This window comes from Agelaius phoeniceus, chromosome 10 (genome assembly GCF_051311805.1).
Source record: "Agelaius phoeniceus isolate bAgePho1 chromosome 10, bAgePho1.hap1, whole genome shotgun sequence".
Classification (NCBI taxonomy): domain Eukaryota; kingdom Metazoa; phylum Chordata; class Aves; order Passeriformes; family Icteridae; genus Agelaius; species Agelaius phoeniceus.
In genome coordinates, this window is record NC_135274.1 from 16,432,510 (window position 1) to 16,455,948 (window position 23,439).

Here is a 23,439-nt window from a genome sequence, read left to right on the forward strand (position 1 = left end):
AGCACTTCTGCAAACAGATAATCTGAGATGTACCCTTCAGAACATTCACCCAGAACATTCCCAAGCATTTTATCCCTGTGATTTGTAGCAGAGCTCTCCCCAGCTCTGAACTTCTGCAGTCACCAGTGGCACCTCTGGAGGCCTTGAGAAGGTTTAAGTAGCTCTCTTATAATGTCAACTCTGCTCCCAGAGGAGTGCTGATAAACTTTTCTTTGCAAAAGGCTTTATCTGGACCTGAGACCTTTGTTTTGCACAGGCAAATGGTCACAGCACATACCCCTCCCACTGCAGATACCCTTTCAGGGTTGGGTTCTCCTGTTGTGATACCCTCCCCAGCATGCCAGCCTGGCAGGAAGAAGGGTGGAGGGACACCCAAATCTTTAAAACATGTTGTGCTGATTTGCAAGAAAGCAACAAGGACAATTGTTATGAAATCTTTGCCAGATGGGAAAGATCTTCACCAAGAGCTCTAGTGATGTCTAGTCATGTGGGAAAAAACTTCCTTTATGAGAAACTGTGGTAAACTGACTCCATAATCTGACCACTTGCCCGATGAGAGGCTGTTTAGCCCTGTTTTTGATCTGGGACACAGCAGTATAAACAAGGCATGATTTGATCAAAGTCACTGGAGCAGCAGAGGGGGATGCACAGCATGACCGTGAAGGACATCTGGCTTATTGCAGTAACAGAGTCTGCACCAAGTGGATTTCAAGCATCTCCCATTTCCAGCTGTTTTATTCTATGAGAAGATAGGCAATATCTGTAGAGATATTCCTGAAATGTCTGAAAGAAATAAGGCCACAATGCCTTGTGAAAAACCTTACTGAGAACTGTGCTGTATGCACAGCCTTTGGAGCAGCAGAGCCCAGAACATCTTACTGTACAGCACCTAGCCAAATCCAGGGTTTGGTCACTCCCCCTCACTCAGGAACAGCTGATTTCAGCCAAATTAACTGTGTTAATATGAAAAACTTCTTGGTGACAGGTGTTCAACACTGAGATTATTTAAAATGCCAGCTATGATATTTTTTTCATGTGTCACCAGTTTGCATTGCCAAGCGTCTCGTCACAAGAAAGCATTAAAATTCTTGCAAAAAAAAAGAAAAAAAAGTAACATTTTTGGCAGGGCACAGCATTGCAGCATTGGAAGAGAGAAATCTTGGAGGAATCGAGACAAACACACAGCTGGGAGCTGAAAAAGCTTCGCCAGCCACTCACTGTGCCCATCCCAGATTATTTATTTGCAGAATTCCCGAAGTCAGGAGGGTGCCGGGGTAAGAAAAGGCGAGTGGGGTGGAGAACCCAGCGAAAAACGGCTCCAAGCAGCAGCGTCGCAGGGAGACAACACCAAGCATCCTTTGAATAATGCCGCCGGCGCGGGGATGCGGGGCGGCAGGAGGAGGTGCGGAGCGCGGCAGGGAGAAGCGGGAGCCAAGTCCGCTGCCGCTGCTGCCTCTGACATCACCGCGGGACGATTTACATTTCCCGACGTCACTCACGAGCCCCGGCGGCCGCGGTGGACGGGGATGCTCGGAGCAGCCCCGGCTGCCGCCGCGCCCCCTGCGCGCCCTGGGCTCGCTGCGGAGGGAGCGGGGCCGGGCCGGGGCCGGGCGGGGCGGGCCGGGCCGGCGGCGCGGGGCCCTTTAAGAGGTGCCGGCGGCGCGGGAGGCGGCACAGGCCGGGCGTGCAAGGAGCCGCGGCCCCGCCGCCACCGCAGCCGAGCCCCGCGCGCGGCCCCCGGAGCCCGCCGCACCGAGCCCCGCGTCCCATTATAGCGACATCCATCGCACGGATCCCCGGAGCCCGCCGGGCGGACTGCACGCCGCGGAGCCTGCATCTCACCGCGCCGGGATCCGCTGCACGGACCGCACCGCACGGAGCTGCCCTGCGCGGCGCGGAGCCCCGCACCCTCCGCATCCCGAGCCCCATCGCCCCGAGCGCGCTGCCCCCGGCGCGGCGGGCATGGCCCCCGGCAGCCGGCGCGGGGGGGCCCGGCTGCTGCCGCTGCTGCTGCCGCTGCTGCTGCTGCCGGCGGCGGGCGGCGGGTGCGCGGCGGAGGGCGGCCCGCTGGAGCCCTTCGATGCGCTCTACGCCAGCGGGGTGGAGGCGTACTACGGCGGGGACTTCGCGGGCGCGGCGCGATGCCTGGAGCGGGCGCTGCGCAGCCGGCGGGAGCTGCGGGCGGCGCGGCTGCGGTGCCGGCGGCTGTGCCGAGCGCAGGTGCGGCTGGAGGAGCCGGGCCCGGGCACCGCAGGGGACCTGCGCTTCTTCGGCTCGGTGCTGCGGCGCGCAGAGTGCGTGCGGCGCTGCGAGGAGCCGCGGCTGGGCGCCGTGTCCCGGCACCGCGCCGCCGAGGAGGTGCGCGCCGACTTCCAGCGCAGGGTGCCCTACAGCTACCTGCAGCGCGCTTACATCCAGGTAGGCACCGCCCGGCCCTCCGAACCGCCCTCTCCGAAGGGTTACCCGCGCTTCCACACTCCCGAGCATCCCAGGTGTGCCCCTCTGCCAGCTCTCCCAGCCGTGCGGGTGTGGTCCGCACGACTTTCTCTGTGGTGTGTGCGGACAGTGGTCGTGGCCAGTTCCCGAGACAGGGAATCCTGGATGGCAACGTAGATTCCCTCCAGCTTTGGTTCACCTGTGTTTTTTCTGTCTTGTTTTGGGTGGTTTTCCTATTTGCTTTTGGGAAAGGATGTTTTTGTTTTAATGTAACACAGTATAATTCTGAAAATTGACTGCCTTCAGTTTGCAGAGAAAAAAACCCCAGAAACCCCTCAGTAACCCCCCAACGCCCTCTGCCAGAGGTGTTTCCCTTTCAGACAACCTGAACTGATTCCATGTTTCTGGAGCTGGGGCTGTGGGTGAAGCTGGAAATCTGGAATGTACATAACCTGTGTTCCAGGAACCTGATGGTCGTTGTCCTGATGTGATGTGAAATACTTATCAGTATTTCTGCAAAGTAACAGTGTGCAGTCAGTATTTAGCAGCTGCTGACATCCTGAGTACCATCCTCTTATCCCACTAACTTCTGCCTTATAACTGGTGCCTTCCCTGAGAAAAATGGTGTTACTCTTTGAACTTCCTTGCCAAAAAGAAGAAAAAAAAACCCAGAGGAAAAAAAACCAACCCCCTTCCACCAACCCACACCATGATAATGGTATTTTTCTTATTCATTCAAGACTTCTGCTCTGTCAAGCCAGCTACCTGTAGTAAGTCTTCCTGTTCATGACTAGTAAGGACAAAAACTCTGGGAATTTTGTTTCATGCCAAGCAGAATGTTTAAAGCATTTCTGGAACATCTCCCTGTGGATTTCTGCTTTATTTGAGCACATTCATAACCTTTTAGTTGCTATAGGCAACTTAATATGTGAAGACCTGCCTAGTGGTGCACAGGGAGGGTGGTTCTGCTGAAGCCCATTTCTAGGTGGAGAAACAAACATCTTTCCTAGGCAGTGCTGGTGGTGCAGCTCTTATGCAGCAACATCAAGGAGGCAAACAGTCAGCACTCAAACCTAGTGGAAAATCATGGCTACATTGCTTTTCCCATGCTTCCTTTTCTGTCATTGCCTTAATGTCAGTTTTACAAGTCAGGGACTAGAACTGCATTGGCTTAAACTCTAGTGGCCATGTGATGCACAGAGTTCCTGAAAGAAATCCTGGGGGTGAACTGGAGCTGTAATTTGGCTTGTGTGCAGTGCCAGTGCAGCTGATGGTCCTTCCTATAAAAGATACTCTATGTAGTGTCAGCATCTGTGGGAAGTGACACAAAATTTGTCATGCTAAAAAACTAGGTGATTTCCTACTCTGATTTCAAAGCCTTTTTCAGACTCACTGATGTCAATCTCACTGAAGAACTTTGCTCTAAATTAAATAATAGGGTTTTAATCTCTCACTTCAGTAAAATTGATATATAAAACCCCAGAAAATCCTGGGTTGTGGGCTGTTCTTGCATGTATGCTTCTACTGAGACTGGGGTTATTTTCCTCATTTAAAATGGCATTCTGAGCTTATCAAAGCAATGTGTTGAAAACAGCCCTTTTAAAATTTATTTTATGTGTGACTCATCTTAATTTGCTTTTGCAACATCTGGGGATTTTATGTTCATGCTAACACTGATTTCACTGCTCTCAAATGGAGTAGTGGATGTTCTTGTTATCTGCATGGCCATCCAGGTGTCAGGCACTGGAGCCCAGGGAAGCTACTCTCTGATTAGACTTGTTTGTGTTTTTAATACCACTTTCTTTAACTCTTTCCGATTCTCTTGGGTTTTGTAAGCAGCACTCTGACCAGCCATGTCCCTCACAGCGCCCTGCAGTGATTTGTCCACGTCCTCAGCTGGCTGCTGCCTGTACCTGAGCTCTGCTCCCAGGATTGCCCTTTTGCTCTGGCTCAGCAAGTCTGTGCACAGGAGAGAATGCCCCACATGGGATTTGCCTGCACTTGCACCAAACACGAGCTCTGCTGTCGTGCACTTGGAGGTGAACCATGCCCTCATGCCAAGGCTGAGTGCCAAGGCTTTGGCATGTTCCCTGGGGGTTGGGATGCATCAGCTCCACATCCTCTGCGTTGACTTTGGCTGCAGCAGCTGCTCAGCATTTCGTCTAAAAAAGGGAGCTTCAAAGTGGGGCTTGTGCAGAGCCCCCCTGCCTTGCTGTGGCAAGCTGCACAGCTCTGGGGGTGGCCACTTCACCCTGGTGTTTTGCTTCTTGAAACCAAAGAGAAATGAGATGAGGTGCAACACCCTGGCGTGTACCCTGTCCAGCTCCTCCCTGGGCTGCAGCACCAGGCCAGGATGCTGAGCACTGGGAGGATGGCAGGGTTTGGTGCCATTTGTGGTTTGAGAGAAGAGGAGCAGCCTGGAATGTGCTTCCCACCTCCCACTCTTGCTGACCTCGTGCTTGTTTGTTTCTCAGGAGGGGAGAAACACATCCCGTCAGGAGGGAGTGACAGAGCAAGGAACAGATGAAAAAAAAGGAAGGGTTTGGCTCTTGTGCAGAGCTTTGAAAAACGGTGCTGAATATACATGAACTAATCCTTGCAACACTCCTGTGGGGTAGGAAAAGCAAAGGCTTTCAGTCCTGCTGGACAGATGCACAGCCTAATGCTGGCCAGCACTGTGTGTGCCTCTGCTGTTTTGGGAGCAGCAGAGCTGCCCAGATGCCCTGGGAGCAGGCAAGGCTCCCCACTGCTTTTGGTGCCCCGGGAACAGGTTGGGGTCTCCCACTGTCTCTGGTCTCACTGCAGAGCAAGCACCAGCACAGCCTGGCCCAGTCATGGTGTTGTCAATGAGACTCTGCAGTAAATTGCTGGAAAACTGGTGCTAGATTTAGAAGTTTTGAGCTTTTTTTGCTCCTTTTTCTTTTTCTTTTTTGGGACTTTTTAATCTGGATTGTAGCAGCAGCTGCACTGGGCTGCATTGCTCCTGCTTCTGAGCAGATGCTGAAGATATTCGTGCACAGAGCACTGTAAAGGGGCAGGGAGGTGATGATGTGTGTAGGTGAAATACCAGTGCTATCCCTCGACAGAAACATGTTCTATCAGCCTTTGATGTGATCATCCCCATCATCCTATCAATTATTTCCTCATTTATCCATTTTTCTGAAACAGAAACAAGTATTCTTCTGAAGACCACTTTTCTATTTCAGAGACATGATCTGAGTGTTTCTGGTGACTCTGGCACACCTGGGTGTGGCAGGATCACTTTGCCCTCTCAGATATTTTATTAGTCATGTCCTCCTTGCTTTGCTGCTGTAGTCATCTTGTTTCTGTAAAAACCTAGCCTGCAGGCCATGATGTTCCTAATCCTGCTTTTTGGAGCTTTTCTAGCTCTGAGGGTGAGTGGAGGAGGAAATGTACACAATGTATATTGTGGCAGAGTTTGCTGCTGCGAGCTGCTGACTCAGGAGCCGTGTTGGAGCTTGCCCTGGGTGATCTGCCATGAACCCTGTGACAGAGCCCTACTTCCAGTCCCCAGTCTAACTTCTACAAGTCAGCTTGGTCCAAAAACAACGAGTAACCTGGAAAAGTTGATCAGTGTGTCAATTGCAAAACCAAATCTTGTTTTTCTTCTACCTTACTGACCCTCCCCTTGAGGTCTCTTTCCTTTGTCTCATCCTGTTGCCAGCCACAGCATTTCCTGGCCTGCTTGCTGGGTTGATGCTATAGCCTATTTTAGTTTTCTGTGGATATTGGTGTGCTGTTGCTGAGCACTTCCTCCCACTTAGTAAATGTGAGTTGCAGTGGTCTTGTCTCCCCACTTTGCTGGATGCCTCGTTGCACATCAGTGAAGCATGGCAGGAATTGTGTGTATGTAGTCTGTAACCACCAGCCTTGGATCTAGATGATGAAAAAGCCTTTTAGCCTGTGCTGCTTGGGTTTAAAACAATAAATAAAACAAGTCCCCAGCATGTTGGACATTGCTTCTCTCTTAGTAATGCCAGATTGTAGGTGGAACAAAAGGGGCAAAAGCCTCACTATGTCTGGCTTATCCTGTCTTTGGCTTGAGCTCCCCCTTGCATGTCTGTGATGTTTTTCAGTTCTGTTACCATCATGACTTCATGTTTGCAAGCATAAAACAATAATGTTTAGGTTTTCTGTGTGTAGGAGAGACTGTTTATTTGTTCTTTAAAGCTGTTTCTTTTTTTTTTTAAACAAGGTCTTGTTTGGGGAGAGCTTCCACTTTTATCTTCAATGCTGGGTTTTCCACAGTGCAGCAGATGGGGCAGTGCTGGAGGCACCACTGGGAATGTGTCCTTGGGTCACACTGGGCTGTCCTGCCCAGCCACACCACCAAGATGTCTGAAAGGCAGCAGGCACAATAATCACTTGATAAAAGAGCACAGGAGAGAAACAGAAGAGACAAGTGTGAGGCCAAACTTCAGAAACACTTGTGATACAGATTATTGCCTGACTCCAGTTCTGCCTTTGAAAACTCTGTATTTATGACAATCCAGACCCAAGGGAGGAGAGTTGTGTATGTAAACCTTGGCCTTTAAGCTCTCCAGTCTGGTTGTTCTGTCCTCTGCCAGTGCTTGTGTGATCTCTCCACCAGCCACTTTTGGGTGTCTGAGTGTACCAACCCTCAGGGTAGTGGTTGTTGAGACACTTCAAATCCTTTCCACCTCCAGTAACTGCTCGCTGCCCACCTCTGTGTGTTTCACAGGGCCAGGGATTTCTGTCTCTATGACAGGTATGTGGATCACCTACCTAGGGGCCGTGGAGTAATTCTGGATTCACACCAATGCAATTGCTTAGGGAATCTGGTTTGTTTCACTCAAGGACTGCTGTTTTCCATGAAGGTTTTGCTCAGTTTTCCTTCATGCCACAATGCTGCATGGACCTAAGCAGGTAATGGGGTCCTGTCCTGGGATGAGCCACAGCCTTTGGGAAAATGTGGTTTCACATGCAGCATCTCATGGGCACTGACACAGAATAATGTGTAAAACTTCTTACTTTAAAGTCTTTGGGGGAGCAGCTGTTTTCCACCACAGGCACCACCTGTCCTGCAAAGTCTGCCTGTGCAGTTGGTCTTGTTTTTGCAGGATTTATGTGACATCTCAGTTGAAGACCTATAGTAAAACTGTCAGATAATCATTATTATTTGGATTTTTACTATTAGTGGTGTTTATTTATCTTCAATCTTGAGAATTGGTATTACTCAGATACTGGATAAATAAACAGATCTGAGACTTAATCTCTTGGAACGTCTCTTTATTTAGATTTTCTGAGAAAGCATTCCTACTCCTCAGCAGAGGGTAAATGTTAGTGCTCAGAAAGTTAAAATTATTTAGGACAAAAATAAACTCAGTTTATGGGGATGGAAAACTTTGAGTCTTGATGGTTGGGTCAGTGTCCTGGGTTTAGAGCAGGATATTTAGTCCTGCCTTAAGTCCGGGACACTGACCCAACTGCCCCTGCTCCTGTTCTCGCTGACCATTTCAAATGAAATGCTTCTAAAATGTTTAGAGTTGAAAGTGTTGTCAAAGAGGGAAAGAGGTGAGCCAGTGGTTCAATTCTGCTGCCAGCAAACGCAGACTAGTTACATCTTTGTCACGAAGCTGTCTCAATGTCCTCACAGGAGTCAGTCTTGACTTTCTGGTCTTGAGTATGGGCTTGTGATGTACTAAAAATTAGACTAGTTGGTTGCAGTGATTTTCTGCTGGTTTCTTTTGTTTTTCGAGTGTTTGGGTTTGGTTGTTTTCTTTTTTTTTTTTAATAGACTAAATCCAAAAGCAAATCTAAGGTGTTAGCAGTTTGCCACATCATTTCAACTAGTAGTAAATTAGCAAGCACTGCCCAGCAAATCAGGACACAACCAGTAAACACCTACTGGTCTTAGGCCCACTAAGCTCATTTCATACAGCCTAGTAATCATCTATTTGATAGCCAGGGCTGCTCTTTTTGTCTTGCCAAATTCCTCATTCCCAGTTCATGGCTATGCAGTTGTGCCAGGGCTTCAAATTATACTAAATACTAAATAGAATAATATAGAAAAACATACTAATTACAGACCCAGTGCAGTGGGTCCCAGCCTGCAATATTTTGCAGTCTTTTGGAAAAAACAAGGTAACCCTGAATTCCTCCTTATTTCTTGGCAATCTCTGGTGATGTGGCTTGGATGATGGATGAGACAGGTGTGACCCACATGGTTTGAGTGGATTTTTTGAGACCTTGATCTAAAGGCCTCCCAGTGCAGGTTAATATCCCAAGTGGAACAAAACTGGGCACCAACAGTGCAGGAGAGCCCAGGCTCCTGCTGCTGGGATGGGACCCAGGGACCTGCCCCTTCCCTGCTCTTGCATCTCCTTAGTTTCTCGTGGATATTGCATTTTCCCCTGCTGGCTGCTCCTTGGCAGAGCCCTGCTGCTCAGCTGCCCTGTCAATGCGTCGTGGTGTGCTGGGATTTGTTAAGTGGCTTTTTGAGCTGCCTGTTAAATCTCATCCATACGTCTGAGAGCTCTGCTCTGGCTTCTGCAGAGCCTTTTTGTTGTCCTTGGCCACAGCAATAACAAACGGCAGCTGATGATGAACTGCATGTGAATGAGCAATGCAACTTAGCCTGCTAAGCAAACTTGTGCCCAGTGCTCTTGAGTTGTGGCTGAGGTTCCAGTAGGGATTATTCCAATTTCTTGTACAACTGGTGATTTCATTGTGGATGGCACCGGCAGTGGTGAGAAACCATCCTGTCAGTAGCTGCTGCCTTACTGCCAACCTCCTGAGCACTGCTGGAGCCTTGCTAGCAGGATTCTGGGCTCAAAGCACTGCTGGACGTCTGGAGCAAGGAATTGAGGGGTTATTTATCTTAGTTTTTTCCTTTGGAGGTGGTATGAATTAGTCATTGTGATTGGGTTTGTTCCCAAGGAGTAGGAACCCCTCTGCACAGGGCACATTTCCATGTGTGTAGTCTGGAGTGAGGCCAGACTGAGTTGGGATAAATGGATGTGAACCCGGAGTGACCCAGCTGAGGGCCCTGGAGTTACTGGGGAAGCTGAGATCAGGACTTGGCCGGTGTGTTTCTGCAGCAAGGGATGGCAGGAAGGAGGGTATGAACTTCCCTGCACGCTTTTGTTTCCAGCCAATGTATCAGCAAGAAGGTATTGACATTTTTATTTCTTGGCCATGGGCTGGTGGTGACTAATGAAGGCAGGGGGTCTGCCTGTGGGTGGGTTCAGGCAGCAAAGAGCTGTTCCTCATCATCCTGTACCTCCCAACCATCCTCCTCCTTTCCATGACAACTGGTCACTTAAACAGACCCTCCAGGGCTGACGTCAAGGGTCAGGGATTTGGCCACCAAATAATTACAGCAACCAAAATAGCATCACTTCCCCACCCCTTCCTTCCCACACGATCCTGCTGAATCCCAACTCATAAATGTCCTTTTTTTTCTTTCTTGGATGAGAAGCAAAGCCCACATGTATTAGCTGGAACATATGGCAGGGTTTGGCTGCAGCCCATAAGTTGTGAAGGCCAAATATTCACTTGTAGCTTCTTGTTCACTTAAAAAAAAAAAAAAAAAGGGAAAAACACGTTCTTTCAGGATTGGATGAAAGGCTGAGTCTGTGCTGGTGCTGGGCTGGGAAGCAGATAGGGTGTGGGACAGCAGGCTGACCATGCGGTTGTGACAGGGAACGTGTCCCCTCGCAGCCACTGAGAGGTGACCTGGTGGCAGTGGCCACTGTCCCCTGCTCCCTGCCCTAATGCTGTTTCTCATGTCAGGCACAGTTTGCAAACAGGCAGCTCAGGAGAATGTCACCAGCACCAAGGGTGCAGAACAGTCACTAGGTTTTACATGTGGGTTAGTCACAGACAGGAGAAAATTCTGTCTTTGCAGCACTAAAGGTTTTATTAAGGGTCATGGGAACATCTGGGAGGGTGCAGAGAATTTGTGAAAGAGAGGAAAACGAAGGGACATTGTCAGAAATTGACTGTCTGCACCACCAGAATGTACCTGGTGTACCTGAATGAAAAAAATCAGAAACATCACAAAAATGCTTGTTAGACACCAACATGCTGCTTTTCACCATGGATTTTCCCAAAGCAGCTGCAATGGTGGCCTTGATCTCACACCATATTCCTGCAGAAGGATGAGCCTGAGACTGTGCTGTGTCCTGTCAAAGTCAGAGGTGGGAGCACATGAATCCACAGAGCTTTCTGCCTGAAAAGAAAGGGTGAATCCTGCCCCAGAGTATTGCAAGTAGGGCACTGCCTCCACCCACAGCTCTTTGAGCTCAGGGCTGGGCTCCCGAGGGTGCAGTGGGGAGATGTACTGAAGTTCATTGCCCAGGGCTATGAGTGCAGCTTCTTTTGAAGATGGAGCCAGCCATATTCCTTCTCAGGAAAGAATAGTGGTGTAGAAAGAGCTTGGAAAATGTCCTTCAGAATATTTGCTGAAGGTGTTGCTGTGACTGCCCAGGGACTGAAGCACAGTCTGTTGGTTCCCTTGCTTAGAAAGCTGCTTTTAAAGTGGTTTTTGCTAAGGCACTGCTTGTTCTAAGGTTTATATATATTCTGGGGCATCTGTGACCTGAGTTACTCTTTGGAAGCAGATGAGAAACTGCAAAGTTTCATTGAAATAGTCTGAAAGGAAGATTTCAGTGAAATATTTTAGTGAAAGAGAGGAAAATACTGTGTCTTATCTGCATTTTTCCTGTTTATGGAGCTGCTGGTCTCTGTTGCAGGGGCTGAGAATGGACAGCAGTTTTCTTACCTGTGGGCAGCACTGATCCTGGGGATGTGTTTGCAGGCTGTTAACCAAGAGTTGTGAGATGCATGCACTGAGCTCCAGAGGTGGCTGAGGAAAGGCTGTTTATGTAGAGGGACCTAGGCTGCTTTGGGAGAGGCTTTATTGCATGGTGATGCTGAGGGCAGGTGCTTGGGGCAGGGTTTGCTGAGTGAGTGGTGCTGGTGCATCTTGTGCTCTTAATTACCCTGGTGCACTCAGCACACTGTGTAGGCACTGCAGGGTGCTGCTCTAACTGCAGATCCCATTGTGGGCTGCTGGGGAGGCTGGTCACCACTGCTCCCTTTGCTTTAACTATCTTTTAGATATCTTTTAAATGTATTTTGGCAGATGGTTGTTCCTTGGTTGGCAGCCCTACTCCATTTTCTTTAGCACAAGTGTTGCACCCTGGTACTCTGGTGGCTCTGCTGCTTCTCTGGAGTTGTCACTGCAGGGTCAGGCACAGACTCCTGCAGCCAGCTACCTTGGCTCACTGGGGTGCTGCTGTAAAACTTGGGTTCAGCTTGGATCCTGCTACAAGGCAGGCAAGTACCAAATAAAACAGTGATGGGCCACTTTAGGAAGCAGCTTGTCCACTCAGCTGAAAACCACATGTCCCTTCTGTGCAGCCCAGGCTGGGCTGCAGGACTGTGGCAGCTCGCTGCAGGCATGTGCTGTGTGTGGGAGGATGCAGAGAGCTCCTCAGGCTCCCCCAGAGCTGTTTCCCCAGGTAATGTCCATGTCTGGGCTGTAGAATCCAGCTGAGTTCCAGCTGCAGCCAGGCTCAGACTGGCTTCATGCAGCACTTTAGCCTGCGTGGGGGAGCAGAAGCTGTTGCACCCCTGTGTGCCATCAGCATGACCTTTGTGTGCTCTCCAGCCACCCTTCCTGCTGCTGGAGTTTGCTCTCCATCACCCAAGCTGCAGAATCTTCTCAGTGTACCCTGAGCACTCCTTGCCCAGGCTCACCACCCTCTAAAGGGGCAGATCCTACCCACACTCAGTGCTTTAATGATGGATTCAGGTCTCATTCCTGTAGCCTCAGTGACGTGGGTGTAACAAAAGCACAACTTGGGACATCAGTGCCTGGTTGTGCAAGCACTGTGAGAGGAGGCAGCTCTGCAAGGCACTGCTTTGTAGAGGACAAGGCTTGTAGCTCCCTGATGGCCTGGGATGTGCAGGACAGTTTCAGTTTTGGCAGCTGGACTCTTCCATGTGATAGCTGAAGCTCTGGGAGTTGGAGAAGGCTATGATTCTTTGAATGTTGCCAAACTCAGATCTGGGCTTAACAAAAGAGATTTTCCCATCTTGGGAGACTCATTCCAACCTGATTACTGTTTGGGTTGTTCAGCAAAACAGTCCCTAGAAAATAACTTTTGCACTGTAGCTCAAGGCTCCCACGGTGGCGTTTTTAACTCCAAATCACTGTTTCTTTATTCACTGTGCTTCTGTTTTCCAAATATATTTTTGGATCCTTGCTGGGAAATCTGGCTAGATGACAGACTCGTAAATAAACCATTTTTAGCTTCTAATCCTTTTTGAATCAAACCAAACCAGGTAGAGACCTGAATAGTCATTCATCTGGACTTTCTCTTTGAAAGTTACAGCTCTTAAAGTTGTCACTGAGTTGCCAGCAATCAATACACTCAGCTATACTGAAAAGCACAGTGTAGAAGCCATAGTGTCCTTCATGATGCTTTTGAGAAGTATTAGATAGTGAAGGTTTGCATGTTTCAGGCTTATTGTTTACATTCCTGTCCCTCTGCTGCTGTTTTACATGGTGGCTGTTACAGCTCAGCTCCTCAGTGGTGGAGCCCTGCTCAGAAAGGGTTCCAGGTCCTTTGGGATCTTCTGTGCTGCTCTTTGGGGTTGCTTTGGTATTGCAGCCAACCTGTGCTGAATAACAAAGTCCTGCTAAGGAGGATTGCCAGCTGAGCTCTTGCATGCTCTGGGTGTGTGCACAGATGTGCATGAAGCTGGGGAGATGGACAGCAAAACCCTCCTGGTGTTTGCCTACCTGAGATGGGAGGGAATGCTCAGGTGTAAGAGCTGGCAGTGCTTAGCCCCTGAGTCAGGGATTATTTTATCAGGCTAAGAATGTACTCAAGCCCAGAAAGGCCTGTGTTTGGGAAGTGATCAGGATTGCTGTGCCCAGTGAATGCTGCTGTTTAAGTCCCAGTTGGTCAATGGCACAGCTGGGTCAATAGTGCTTTATGTCAATCACTTTACTCTCCATCTTATTTAAGCCACCTAATAACTTCCAAAGCTGCCATTTTCTGCTATTGAGGGAGGAGAGCAAAGCCCAGACAGATGAGAGTTCAACTGTTTTAATTTTACTGTTTGCTCTTGAGTCCTAGGGCTGGAAAGGTAAAAATTGTAGGAAGACAAGGAAGGGAGAATCTTCTTTTCTTTTCATAGTGTTTCCTCTGTGTCAGGAGGATCATCAGGCATTTTGGAGGTTGTCCTTGTAGATTCCCCTGTTGCAAAACTGCAGTAGAATTTTGGCTGTGCTGTATTGTCCCTTTTATGTGCCAGCAAGCTTGGCTCTCTGCTTTTATCTACACTTAGTGCTTTAGCAGTCCTGAGCATGGAAAACTAGATCTGCTTTTGCTTAGCATTATAAGCCAAAAAGCAGCACTCAGCTATCTCTTGTTTCAGAGCCAGGGTGCTGCTGAGTGCAATCAGAGACTTTGTCCAACCAGTGACGGGTGACAACAGAAGGATGTCAGTGCTGGGGAATTTCAGACAGAGATATGTACCAAAGGCTGCTGAAAATAGCCGGGTTTGAAGCCTTCTGAGCTGCACACTTTGATCTTGGTCCATGCTGAGGACAACTGCTCTGACTGATGGACTGCACTGTAAGTTGGTGATGGATTTAGCAGAGTCCTCACAGGTGTCTGGATTTGAGATTTGCTGATATTAGCAGTAAAGTTGTGTAAAATGTCTAATGGTGTATGTGTCCTTTAATCTGAAAACACTGAGATGGAGGTTGTTAGGATAAATGGAAGGGAGTGTGACACAGCTTATTCAGAAAGAAAAAGAGCTGAAGTGGTGCCTGTATTTGCTGTGGGCTCACATCTGTTCTAATGACTCAGGTTGATGCCTGATGACTTACTAAAGCACAGCTGTGCATTGAAGTGTGTGTGTTGGATGCAGCCTGTTGGGTTTTTGTTCTGCACAGAGCTCAGATGAGATCTGGCAGAGCTCGGGCTCAGGCACAGCAGCCCCTGAACGTCCCAACTGTGCTTGATTTGGGAGCCTGTGAGCCAGACACCAGCACAGTCCAGGAGGCAGGACAGCAGTGGCTGGGTTTGCTCCAGCCCAGCACTCCCAGCCCTGATTTGCCCATGTGTGGGATGAGTTTGATGTGCAGTAATTGCACACCAGGCACTCTGTGTGTGTGGCAGGGCTGACATCGCGTATTTGGGCAGTGTCAGATGCGCTGCGTGGTGTCCGTGCTCCGCGAGGGAGTTCCAGCAGGAGCAGCACACACAAACAGTAGCAGATTAATTAAAGATGTCCTGCTCTGCAAAAGGCCAATTATGGAGCAGCTTGCTCAGAGTCAGTGGTGCTGCCTGGCCTGTTAGCAGGGTGTGAGCTAACTGTCCCCTCAGGGGAGAGCAGTCATCCAGCTGTGGCAATTCACTGTCACAACTGTCCTGCCTGTCAAAGAGGGGACGTGGCTGTCAGCCATGCAGGTCCAGGGCAGGGCAGCTTCCAGCCTCTGTTAAAGCTGCTCCACAGGCAGCAGAGCAGGGTCTGTGTTCCATACAGCAGACATTTGCAGCCAGGTGTTCCTTACTACCTTTGCAGAGACTTCAGTACCTTTGGTATGTTTATTCCAGATGTTTCTCCTTGAGCTGCTGCTGCTGCTGTTTAAAGGGCTCTCAAAACCTGATAATATTCCTGGGACATGGGGAAATTGAGCATTTCAGATGAGTGGGAGTCCAAAATCATCATCAGGCTGCAGAATAATGGTTGTCCTTGTTTTAGGCCTTCAAAGCCTGATAGGATCATGGTAAAAAATGTGACTCAAGGGTTTTCTTTGGAGTAGTTCCTGAGTTATAAACATTTTCTGGTTGGGACCTGGACTGAATGTGGAAAGCCAGCTGCTTTGTCCAGGGGCAGCAGCTTTCATTTCATGGGACTCATCTGGCTGAGGATGAAGGCTGAAGTGTCCTAAATGTCCCAATGTCCTAAACCCAATCCCATCCCTCTGTCCCACCACTTTATGGCCCAATGCCATAAATCCCATTTTGTAGCTCACCATAAATTACCCTGTGAATCTTTTCTACACACATCCCTGCTTCTCTCTGGTGAACCTCACCAGCAAGACCCCTACAATCAGCATGAGCTGCTGCAAGGAGAGTCAGACCCATCAGCCATGGGGCTGAGCAGGGCTGACAGCTCATCCTGTCTCAGCTGCACTGCTTGAGGAGAGTTGCTGAGAGGGATTCTCCCTTTCCAGCAAGGCTTTATCTATTTTTCATATTGCTTTACTTTATACAAACAAAAAAAAATTGCTGGAAAAATAATTATTTCAATATCCACTGAGATTTGTTTTGGAAAGCTGATACTCTGCTTGATTTCAAATTCACGAGGTGAACTGAAATTTCAGCTCTGGAGCATATTTCACTTTGTCTTCCACCCATGGGAGAGCTGAAAGAGAAGTGTAAGCAAGAGAGAGGGGCAGGGAATAGAAGTGGCAAAGGAATCAGAGAAAGGAGTCACAGCATCAAATGTGTTTGGCAGACTCCTGTGCCAAACTGGAGGAGGAGGTCATGGGGATGCTGTTGTATTGAGGGGCACTTGCCTGTACCAGGGTTTGAGGAGGATGAGCAGTGATGGGTTTGTTTGTTTTGAAAGGAGGAACTTGCCAAAAGGTTGGATTTGAACTTCCTCCTGTGGAAACCTGGAGCAAGAGTTCCTGCTGGGGCTGAAGCAGCCAGGCAGGCTCACTGTGGCTGGAGAGAGGAGCTGGGGTCATAGCTCACAGGCTCTCAACCCTGCACAAAGCACACAGCTGCTGCCCATGTCTCTCAGCTTGTCACTTTGGAAGGTTTTGCAGGCCATGTAGCTCTGCTTTCACCTCTAAAGCCTGTGTGCCAGGGGTAGGGAAGAGCCAGCACTGTCTCACAGGGGATTTGGTCCTTCCTGGGAAGGGATTCATCCTCCAGGCCATGTAGGCAGAGAGGTTTAACCAGGGTTATTCTCAGGTAGTGTGCATTGGGTTTTCACATCACTGAAACATGTCCAAAAATTGTTATTACTTTTTCTCCTGGTTCATAATAGATTTAATATTTACAATAGGACATTGGTCTTCAGCAGCAAGCATAGACACATTTCTGAACTACAGAGACGTGGATTGCTGCAAAAGAAAATTCACAATGATTGGTGTTTTGATGGGCCCCAGGTTAGCAATTGGGAGTGTCATAGCCTGTCCATAAACACCTTTTCTACTATAAAGTGAGGCTTTCCAAGAGCTTTTGGCCTTTGCCTTAGCAAAGAGGATACCCTTCCCTGGCATGGGATGCAGTACCCCAAACCCTGCTTTACCCCAGACACACATCTTTGTATCCAATTGCACAAGTGTTAGTGTGTTAAACACCTGTGTGATGTCTTCCACAGAGCTGGGCAGGCAGGTTTGTAAATTTGGGAGATCTGGGAGCTCTCTTGTGCATACACACTCATGTGCACTCATAAGTGCAGAGCCTTAGGAAGGAGTGGAACAGCTGTATTCCTTGGATCTTTCCTAGTTCCTCAGTAGAAGAAAACTTGCCAGAAATATGGCACCCTGAATTTGTAACTGCTCTCTTTGTTCTCATTTGCTCATATCTCCAGAGGAATGAAGTCATTTATTTGATTTGCCCTGCTGCTTCACACTCCTGCTTATGAATGGCTGGGACAAGCCTGGCTGCGTGTGGTTTGGAAAGATGTGTTCACTTGCACGTTGGTGTCCAAACAGAGTAGCTGGCTCTGAAATCCTATCAGTAAAGCTTTTGAGTAACTTGAAACCCTTCTCGTAGATGCTATGAATTTCTTCCACTCTGACATTGTGTAAGCCCCTGTTGAAGTTTCATTACCTCAGTAACCACGGAAAAGCAGCCAGCCTTTTCACTGAAACCTTCCCCACAAAGGTCTGGATTCATTCCCTCACCCCCCTTTTTCCTTGAATGCAGAGCACAGCTTATTGTAGTTTAAATAACAGGGGAGAAGGCCAAGTCTGCATATGGATCTGGGTGGCATCCTGCTAAAGAAGTAAGAATGTGTCCTGTCCCCTGGCTGTCTCTGTGCCAAATATGGAATATATGTATAATTTTCAACATAATTAGGATATTCAGTACTTTATTTAGAGTAACTTATAACAGACCAGTCCCAAGCAGCTGCTGTTTCATGGGCCATTCTTGGTATTTTCTGTGCTTTAAATAACTCCAGAGTTTTGTGATGTGCTCTGGTGAGACTTTTCCCTACTTTGTCTCTAAAATTTGTTCCATAGCCTTGTGTATTGAGTCATTGATTCCCCATTGGTTTAGCAGGGCATTGTGGTGTGAGCAGTCAGAAGATTTCTCTATTGCTCCTTCTCTTAGGAGCAGTATTCCTGGCAGAGGAACTTCAGCCCTGCCCAGAATGGTACAAATCCTCCTCAGCACAAATATCCCTTTCCCACATTCACTACTGAGCCCCATCCAGGTTGCTTCTAGCCTGACTCCTCCTGCTACTTGTAACATAGATCAGAAGAGTTACCCAGGAATAAAAAAATGTATTTTTTTGCCAATTTTTCATCTCATCTGGTTTCACCCAAGGAGACAACCACAGTGTATGCCACTACTATGTAAAGAAGCTAAAATATCCTGTTAAAAAATTGAGACAAACATCTGCCAGCAGCCACTACATGGAGCTGCTGAGGACTTTTCCTTGCTGTGGAGCACTGCTAGGATTTGGGAGAGATTTTAATTTTTGCCTTTTTTTTTTTTTTTTTTTTGAGTGGCCTAAGCCCAAACAACTGAAGTTGATGGCAAACTGAGCATCAAGTGAAAAGGTTTCTTATTTGAACCCCACACTTACCAGTTTAAATCAAGTCAAGTTCCACTTGCTGATGCTTGGAGAGGAAAAGGAAAGACCTTTTTAGACACCAGGCAATGCATTATATGTGCCTCCCCAGACACTCTAATTTTCAGCCTTTTTTATATTCAGACACCTATAAAATTAAGGGATTATTTTGTTTGGCACAAGAGCCTGTCTATTTTCAGAAGCACCCAGAGCTGCTCCAAATGCTGCAGTTTCTGCTGCTGGGGGAATTGGTGCCAGGCAGCTGCTTCTCATTTCTAGGGAATTTAAGAAAAGTTCACAGTGCTTAGCTGATGTTTTGTGTTTAGTAAAGCCTTTGTTTTCTACCTCAGAATTTCATAAATCACATTATTAGTTCCTTAAGCAGCAAGGTAGCAGTCAGGCAGAAATGATTGATGTTATTTGCTCATATGCAATCCAAACTTGTTGAAGCAAGGAAAGAAGATGGGAAGACTTCTCCGTCCTGAGCAAGAAAAGCTGTTGCTTCTGGCTGTGCTGTGGGAGATCCAAGGCAAGAAGTTTACCTTAGCTGAGTGAATAAGCACAAAAACCCCTCCAACAGCTTTCCTCTTTCGTGGTGGTTTTTTTTCCCCCTCTAACTAATGATTTTTTGATGTGCAATGTGTCCAGAGCCATTGTGTGATTCTGCTCTCTGCTGGAGGATGGGATGCTCAGAGCCTGTAACAGGTGTATAAACTTTTGGAGTTCTTTCATCTCATAGAGCCTGGAGTGCTTGCACTGGTAGGGTAAATAAATTCCTGAGAGTGTCCATGTTCAGCAAGGTGAAAGCAGGAGGAGTTCCTGCTCTTGGTTTGTGCCCTGGTCAGAACCTGCTGGGCATCAGGCACCCACCACCCTGCTAAGATCAAAAGGTATGAAGGCACTAAAGTGTGATCATGTGCTTTGCCACAGATCACAGCATGTCTTGTTAGAATTATTCCATTTAGAAGAGTAAAAGTGCCCAGTAAGTTGCCTTGCATAGAAAAGGTTTAGAAAAAGAAACCAAAAAACCAATGCCAGAAGGGTGGTAGGGGGGAAACAGTCCAACAGAATCTGCCCTGCTCTGGAGAGCATGAGCCTCCCTAGAAATCCATCCTTTTCTTGATTTCTTAATTAATTTCAGAGGTGTAGCTGTTGAAACTCCTGTGCAGGTGGGAGGATTTGGTCTGCACATTTTCATTGCAAGTAACTGCAGAAGGAAAGAGGCTTCACCAGACCACAAGGGGGGCTGAGCTCTGTGTGTTGGCAGCAGGACAAGAATTATCTCTTCATTAGCAAGCTGTGAATGTTTGCTCTAAACTGTTGTTGTGAATTGACTCCTGCAATTCGTGTCCTTCCCATGCCAGATGCTGTCAGGCTCATCAGTAAAGCCACTCTAGGCCACCCTGTAATTCTGGTTAGACCTAACCAAACCCACAAGTGGGGTGTGAGGGGAAACAACTCTTGGTGCTTACACACTTGTGAATGGGTGAGATCAAGAGACAGCTCTTGGTCTTTTCTTAATGTGTCCAAGACAGAGCTTTGCCGTGTCTTTGGGTGGATGCTGGCATTGCCCCTGGGTCCCTCTCTGGCTGATATGCAGGAAACCATTTTACCATGAAAGCTGTGGTGCAAGAGCTGCTTCCCTGAGACAGCTGACATTTCACCCTCCTTGCTGAGAAAACCTTGCTGTAATCTGCTAGATAAGGAAAGTATTTTTATTTCACCTCCAAATACTCTGCTTGCTCAGAGTCTGGCTGTGCCACAATTTTTGCAAGGAGAGAGGGAGGCTCTTGTTTAGCACAGATGCTGATCTTACCCCCTCACAGCTTGCTGAGTCACACAGATGCAGCCCAGACATGATGTAGGCTGCATCTCAGACTCCCCAGGCTTTCCCACCCTTGCAGACCTCCCATTGTGGTTTCAGCTAAAAATAGAATTGAGGGACTTGGTTCATCCTTCAGGGGAAGAGCAGGGGAATGACCTGGATTTTCATGTCTTTTTCATGCAGGAGTTGCAGTTCCAAAGGCAAACATTGGTGTTGGCTCCTGGAGAGATGATTGCTGCCTGCTTCATTCCTGGGGACTCGGGACACTTTCTGACTGTCACGTTTTAGGCTGGGTGCTGGCTCCTGTGGCACTTAGAGATGGGAAACCTTGCTGGGCTGGGAGTTTGCTGTGGTGCTGATTCAGGAAGGCAGATGGGGAAGATGCTGGAAGATGCCTGTGTTGTGACATGTGACCACTCTGCTTCCAGGAAGAGAGCTGCTGTGCTTCTTTCACAACTTCAGTGATAAGCAGCCAGCCTGGAGCAGAGCCTGGAAAATGTACAGAGTCATGGGCTTTTTCATTCTTGGTTGTGCACAGCTTCTTCATCTTGGCCCTTGAGAAAGAACAGAGCTCTGGTTTATTATTTTCCAGCTCACAGCCAAGGCAGACTAGTCTCATGGAAACTGGATCCTTGGGGGAGGAAAGTCTAGAGGGTGTTGGTTTGTTTCCTTTGCCATTTATCTTGCTTGAGGGGATGAAGGACTGGGAATGAGACAGGTATATCACCATCTGAATAATGTGGATTGTCTAGTGTGTTTTGGGATGAATCCCAGTTTTCTTTGGCTGTTTTTATCCTAAAAGGTGTCAAGTGCTTACGTGCATTTCATCAAGTGCCTTGTTGATGTTTCCCAAGCAGTAGATGCCTCAGCTGACCTGGGGCATGTTTCCCAGCAGGAGGACACAATCTGAGGCTCCCCAGTGCCCTGGCTGGGAGCAGTGGATCAGGCTGGAGGTACCAGCTGAGGAGAAGGCTGATGGAGACAGTGCTGCACCACTGGCTGCCTGCCTGCCCCTTACACACCCATCTTGCTCTACACATTGATTTTCTTCTCTGTTTTCAAATATGTCCATGATATCAGTCCCCCAGCTCCTTTTCATCACTTTTCCCATGTCTATGCCACTGGGTTCAATTGGGTGCCAAGGGGCAGCACAAAATCAGAGGTTCCTGGCCAGCACCAGGGCTCCTTTGACTTCTGGTGTCAGGAGGAGGCAGAGTTGGATGAGAAACAGTTTCCTACCTGGAATTTCCTGTTTGGGTGCTGGGAAAGTTGTTAGGGATTCCAATCTTAATTACAAATTTTCAGTTTCAATTGAGATCCCTCCCAGATAAACTTGAGCCCAATACCAGATGTGTCACAAACTATTGCCTGCCATTCTGCTCCTTTGAAGCTCCTTGCAATAAGAGACTGTGGACATGGAATGCAGTGCAGAAACTACATTTGGATTTTCTAGTGAGAAAACCTGTTTGTCCCAGGCTTTTTGTTGTTGCTGTTGTTACTCTTAGTAACGTTTGTGTGCACTAGAAAATACATGATTAATGGTATTGGGGGAGGAGGAGGTTTGATTTTGGTTTTTGTTTTTATGCAACTGACAGAGAGAGCAGCTGTATCCAGTTACAATAAAGGTCCCCAAGAGTGGCCAGCACTGGGCACTCAAGGAAGGATAGAAAAACATGTTCAGAGCACAAACAGGATGCTTGTTTTCAATATACAAGGCAGTTAGCAATTGCAGTGGTTCATTAAGAACTGGGGCAAATGATCTGGCCTGGCAAATTTTCTGAATTAATAGTGCTCAAGGTCTTTCAGAAATTGTAATTAATTCTCAGAGATCACAGATTCATGTGAATGCTGCATTGAGAGATACTAAAAAAACTTCTGTAGTCCAGCCATCTGCTTGAGATGGGTACATGCCAGGTTATTATATGTGTTTTTAAAATCCTCCTGAGGAGAATCCTGAATTCCCAAAGGAAAATGACCTTGAAGTTGGATATTCTTTTTCCTGATACCTAGATAAACATTTTTACATGGTACAAACTAAACCAGTGCCTATACTCTGGTTCCTCACCACCTTTCTTTTTATATGTCAGCCTGCATCTGAAGTGTGTTTTCAGCTCCCCTCTGTGTTTTTGATTCTAGCTTGAGAAAGCCAACTGCTTTCAGACCTTCCAGAGTGATTTTCTCTTGCCTCCTGCCCCTGCCCCACCTCTGCTGGATGTGTGTTTAACTTGGTTCCACTTTCCCCAAAGCACAGACTTGGCATTTCTGGCTGCTGGTGTCCTGATGTTCCTGTGAGATAGGCTCTTTGCAAGGGCAGCCCACATTCCTCAGGTTATTCCAGCCCTTGCATTTCTGCAGAAATCAGATCACTGGCAGGGCAGGTGTGGCCTTGGTGTTGGTAGGTCCAAGGCTGAGTCAAAGGGAAGAGTGCTTGTGAAAAGGCTCTTGCTTGGCCCAGGCACAGGCCAGGGGGATGTGCCCACCCCAGAGCACTGACAGCATGTGCAGCTGTTTTGGAGACAATGGGATGGACAAAGGTAGCAAAAACAGTGGTTTCCTGTCAGAGAAGGCTCATTTGCTGAGGAAGGTGGTTCCAGGGCCAAAAGAGCAAGAGCAGAAGAGTCCCGTGGGTGGTTTCTTGCAGTGTTTTTCCAGAGGAGATGCTGATTTAATACTTCCTGTTGTTCAGTGGGATTCTGCAGCTCCCAGGGCAGGAGAGTTCATGGTGCTGAGCCCTTGTGTAGTGGTGTGCAGTGCAATGGCCACACGTGCTCCCCACACCAGCAGCTGTGGGAGATGCTGGGTGCTGTCAGGCTGGCAAACACTGCCAGGTTCATGAGGAGGGTCTGGAGGGCAGGGGCAGGACTGCAGGGTGCTGCTCTGGAAGCAGCTGGCATTCAGGGATCCTGCTGCCCTGCTGGGAGCTGGTGAACAGGGCAAGGCCACAGCAGAGGGTCAGAGCCAGCTCCACAGCAGCTCCATAGCTCCTGAAGCTGCAACTGCTGGTGAAGACAACAGTTCCGAGGTGTTTGACTCACAAGCAAAGTGCCCTGCACTGGATTATGAATTATCAGATCCAGACAGAGGAAGTCTCTCATAATTCTCTTCCTCTGAGGTAACTCAGATTCTTTGTGAATTAACTTGTTTTACAAACTAGAAGCACAGGATACAAAAACAGCGGTTAAGAATCTCCTCCAAGTAGTACTCCAGTGGATGGAAAGTTAATGTAGGTCAGACAGCTGTGCCAAATCCCAGCTATCCAAACTGGGTAGCAGACTTTCTGCTTTCCTATTTCCCTTCACATCCTCTGTGATGTAGGCACCAGTAAGCAGCTTGACATGTGTCTGTCCCAG

General features: G+C 48.2%; 1 protein-coding gene across 2 annotated transcripts in view; it reads left to right on the forward strand.

The window, feature by feature from the left end:
• The first annotated feature begins 1,323 nt into the window (after positions 1 to 1,323).
• P3H2 (prolyl 3-hydroxylase 2) overlaps positions 1,324 to 23,439 on the forward strand; it is a 62,268-nt gene continuing 40,152 nt past the window's right edge. Inside the window, exon 1 of one of the 2 annotated variants that reach the window (XM_077184000.1) lies at positions 1,324 to 2,418. In XM_077184000.1, coding sequence (XP_077040115.1) covers positions 1,963 to 2,418 — 456 coding nt within the window. In that variant the 5' untranslated portion in view covers positions 1,324 to 1,962. The remainder of the gene's footprint in view (positions 2,419 to 23,439) is intronic. The other variant, XM_054639419.2, reaches the window with a different exon arrangement.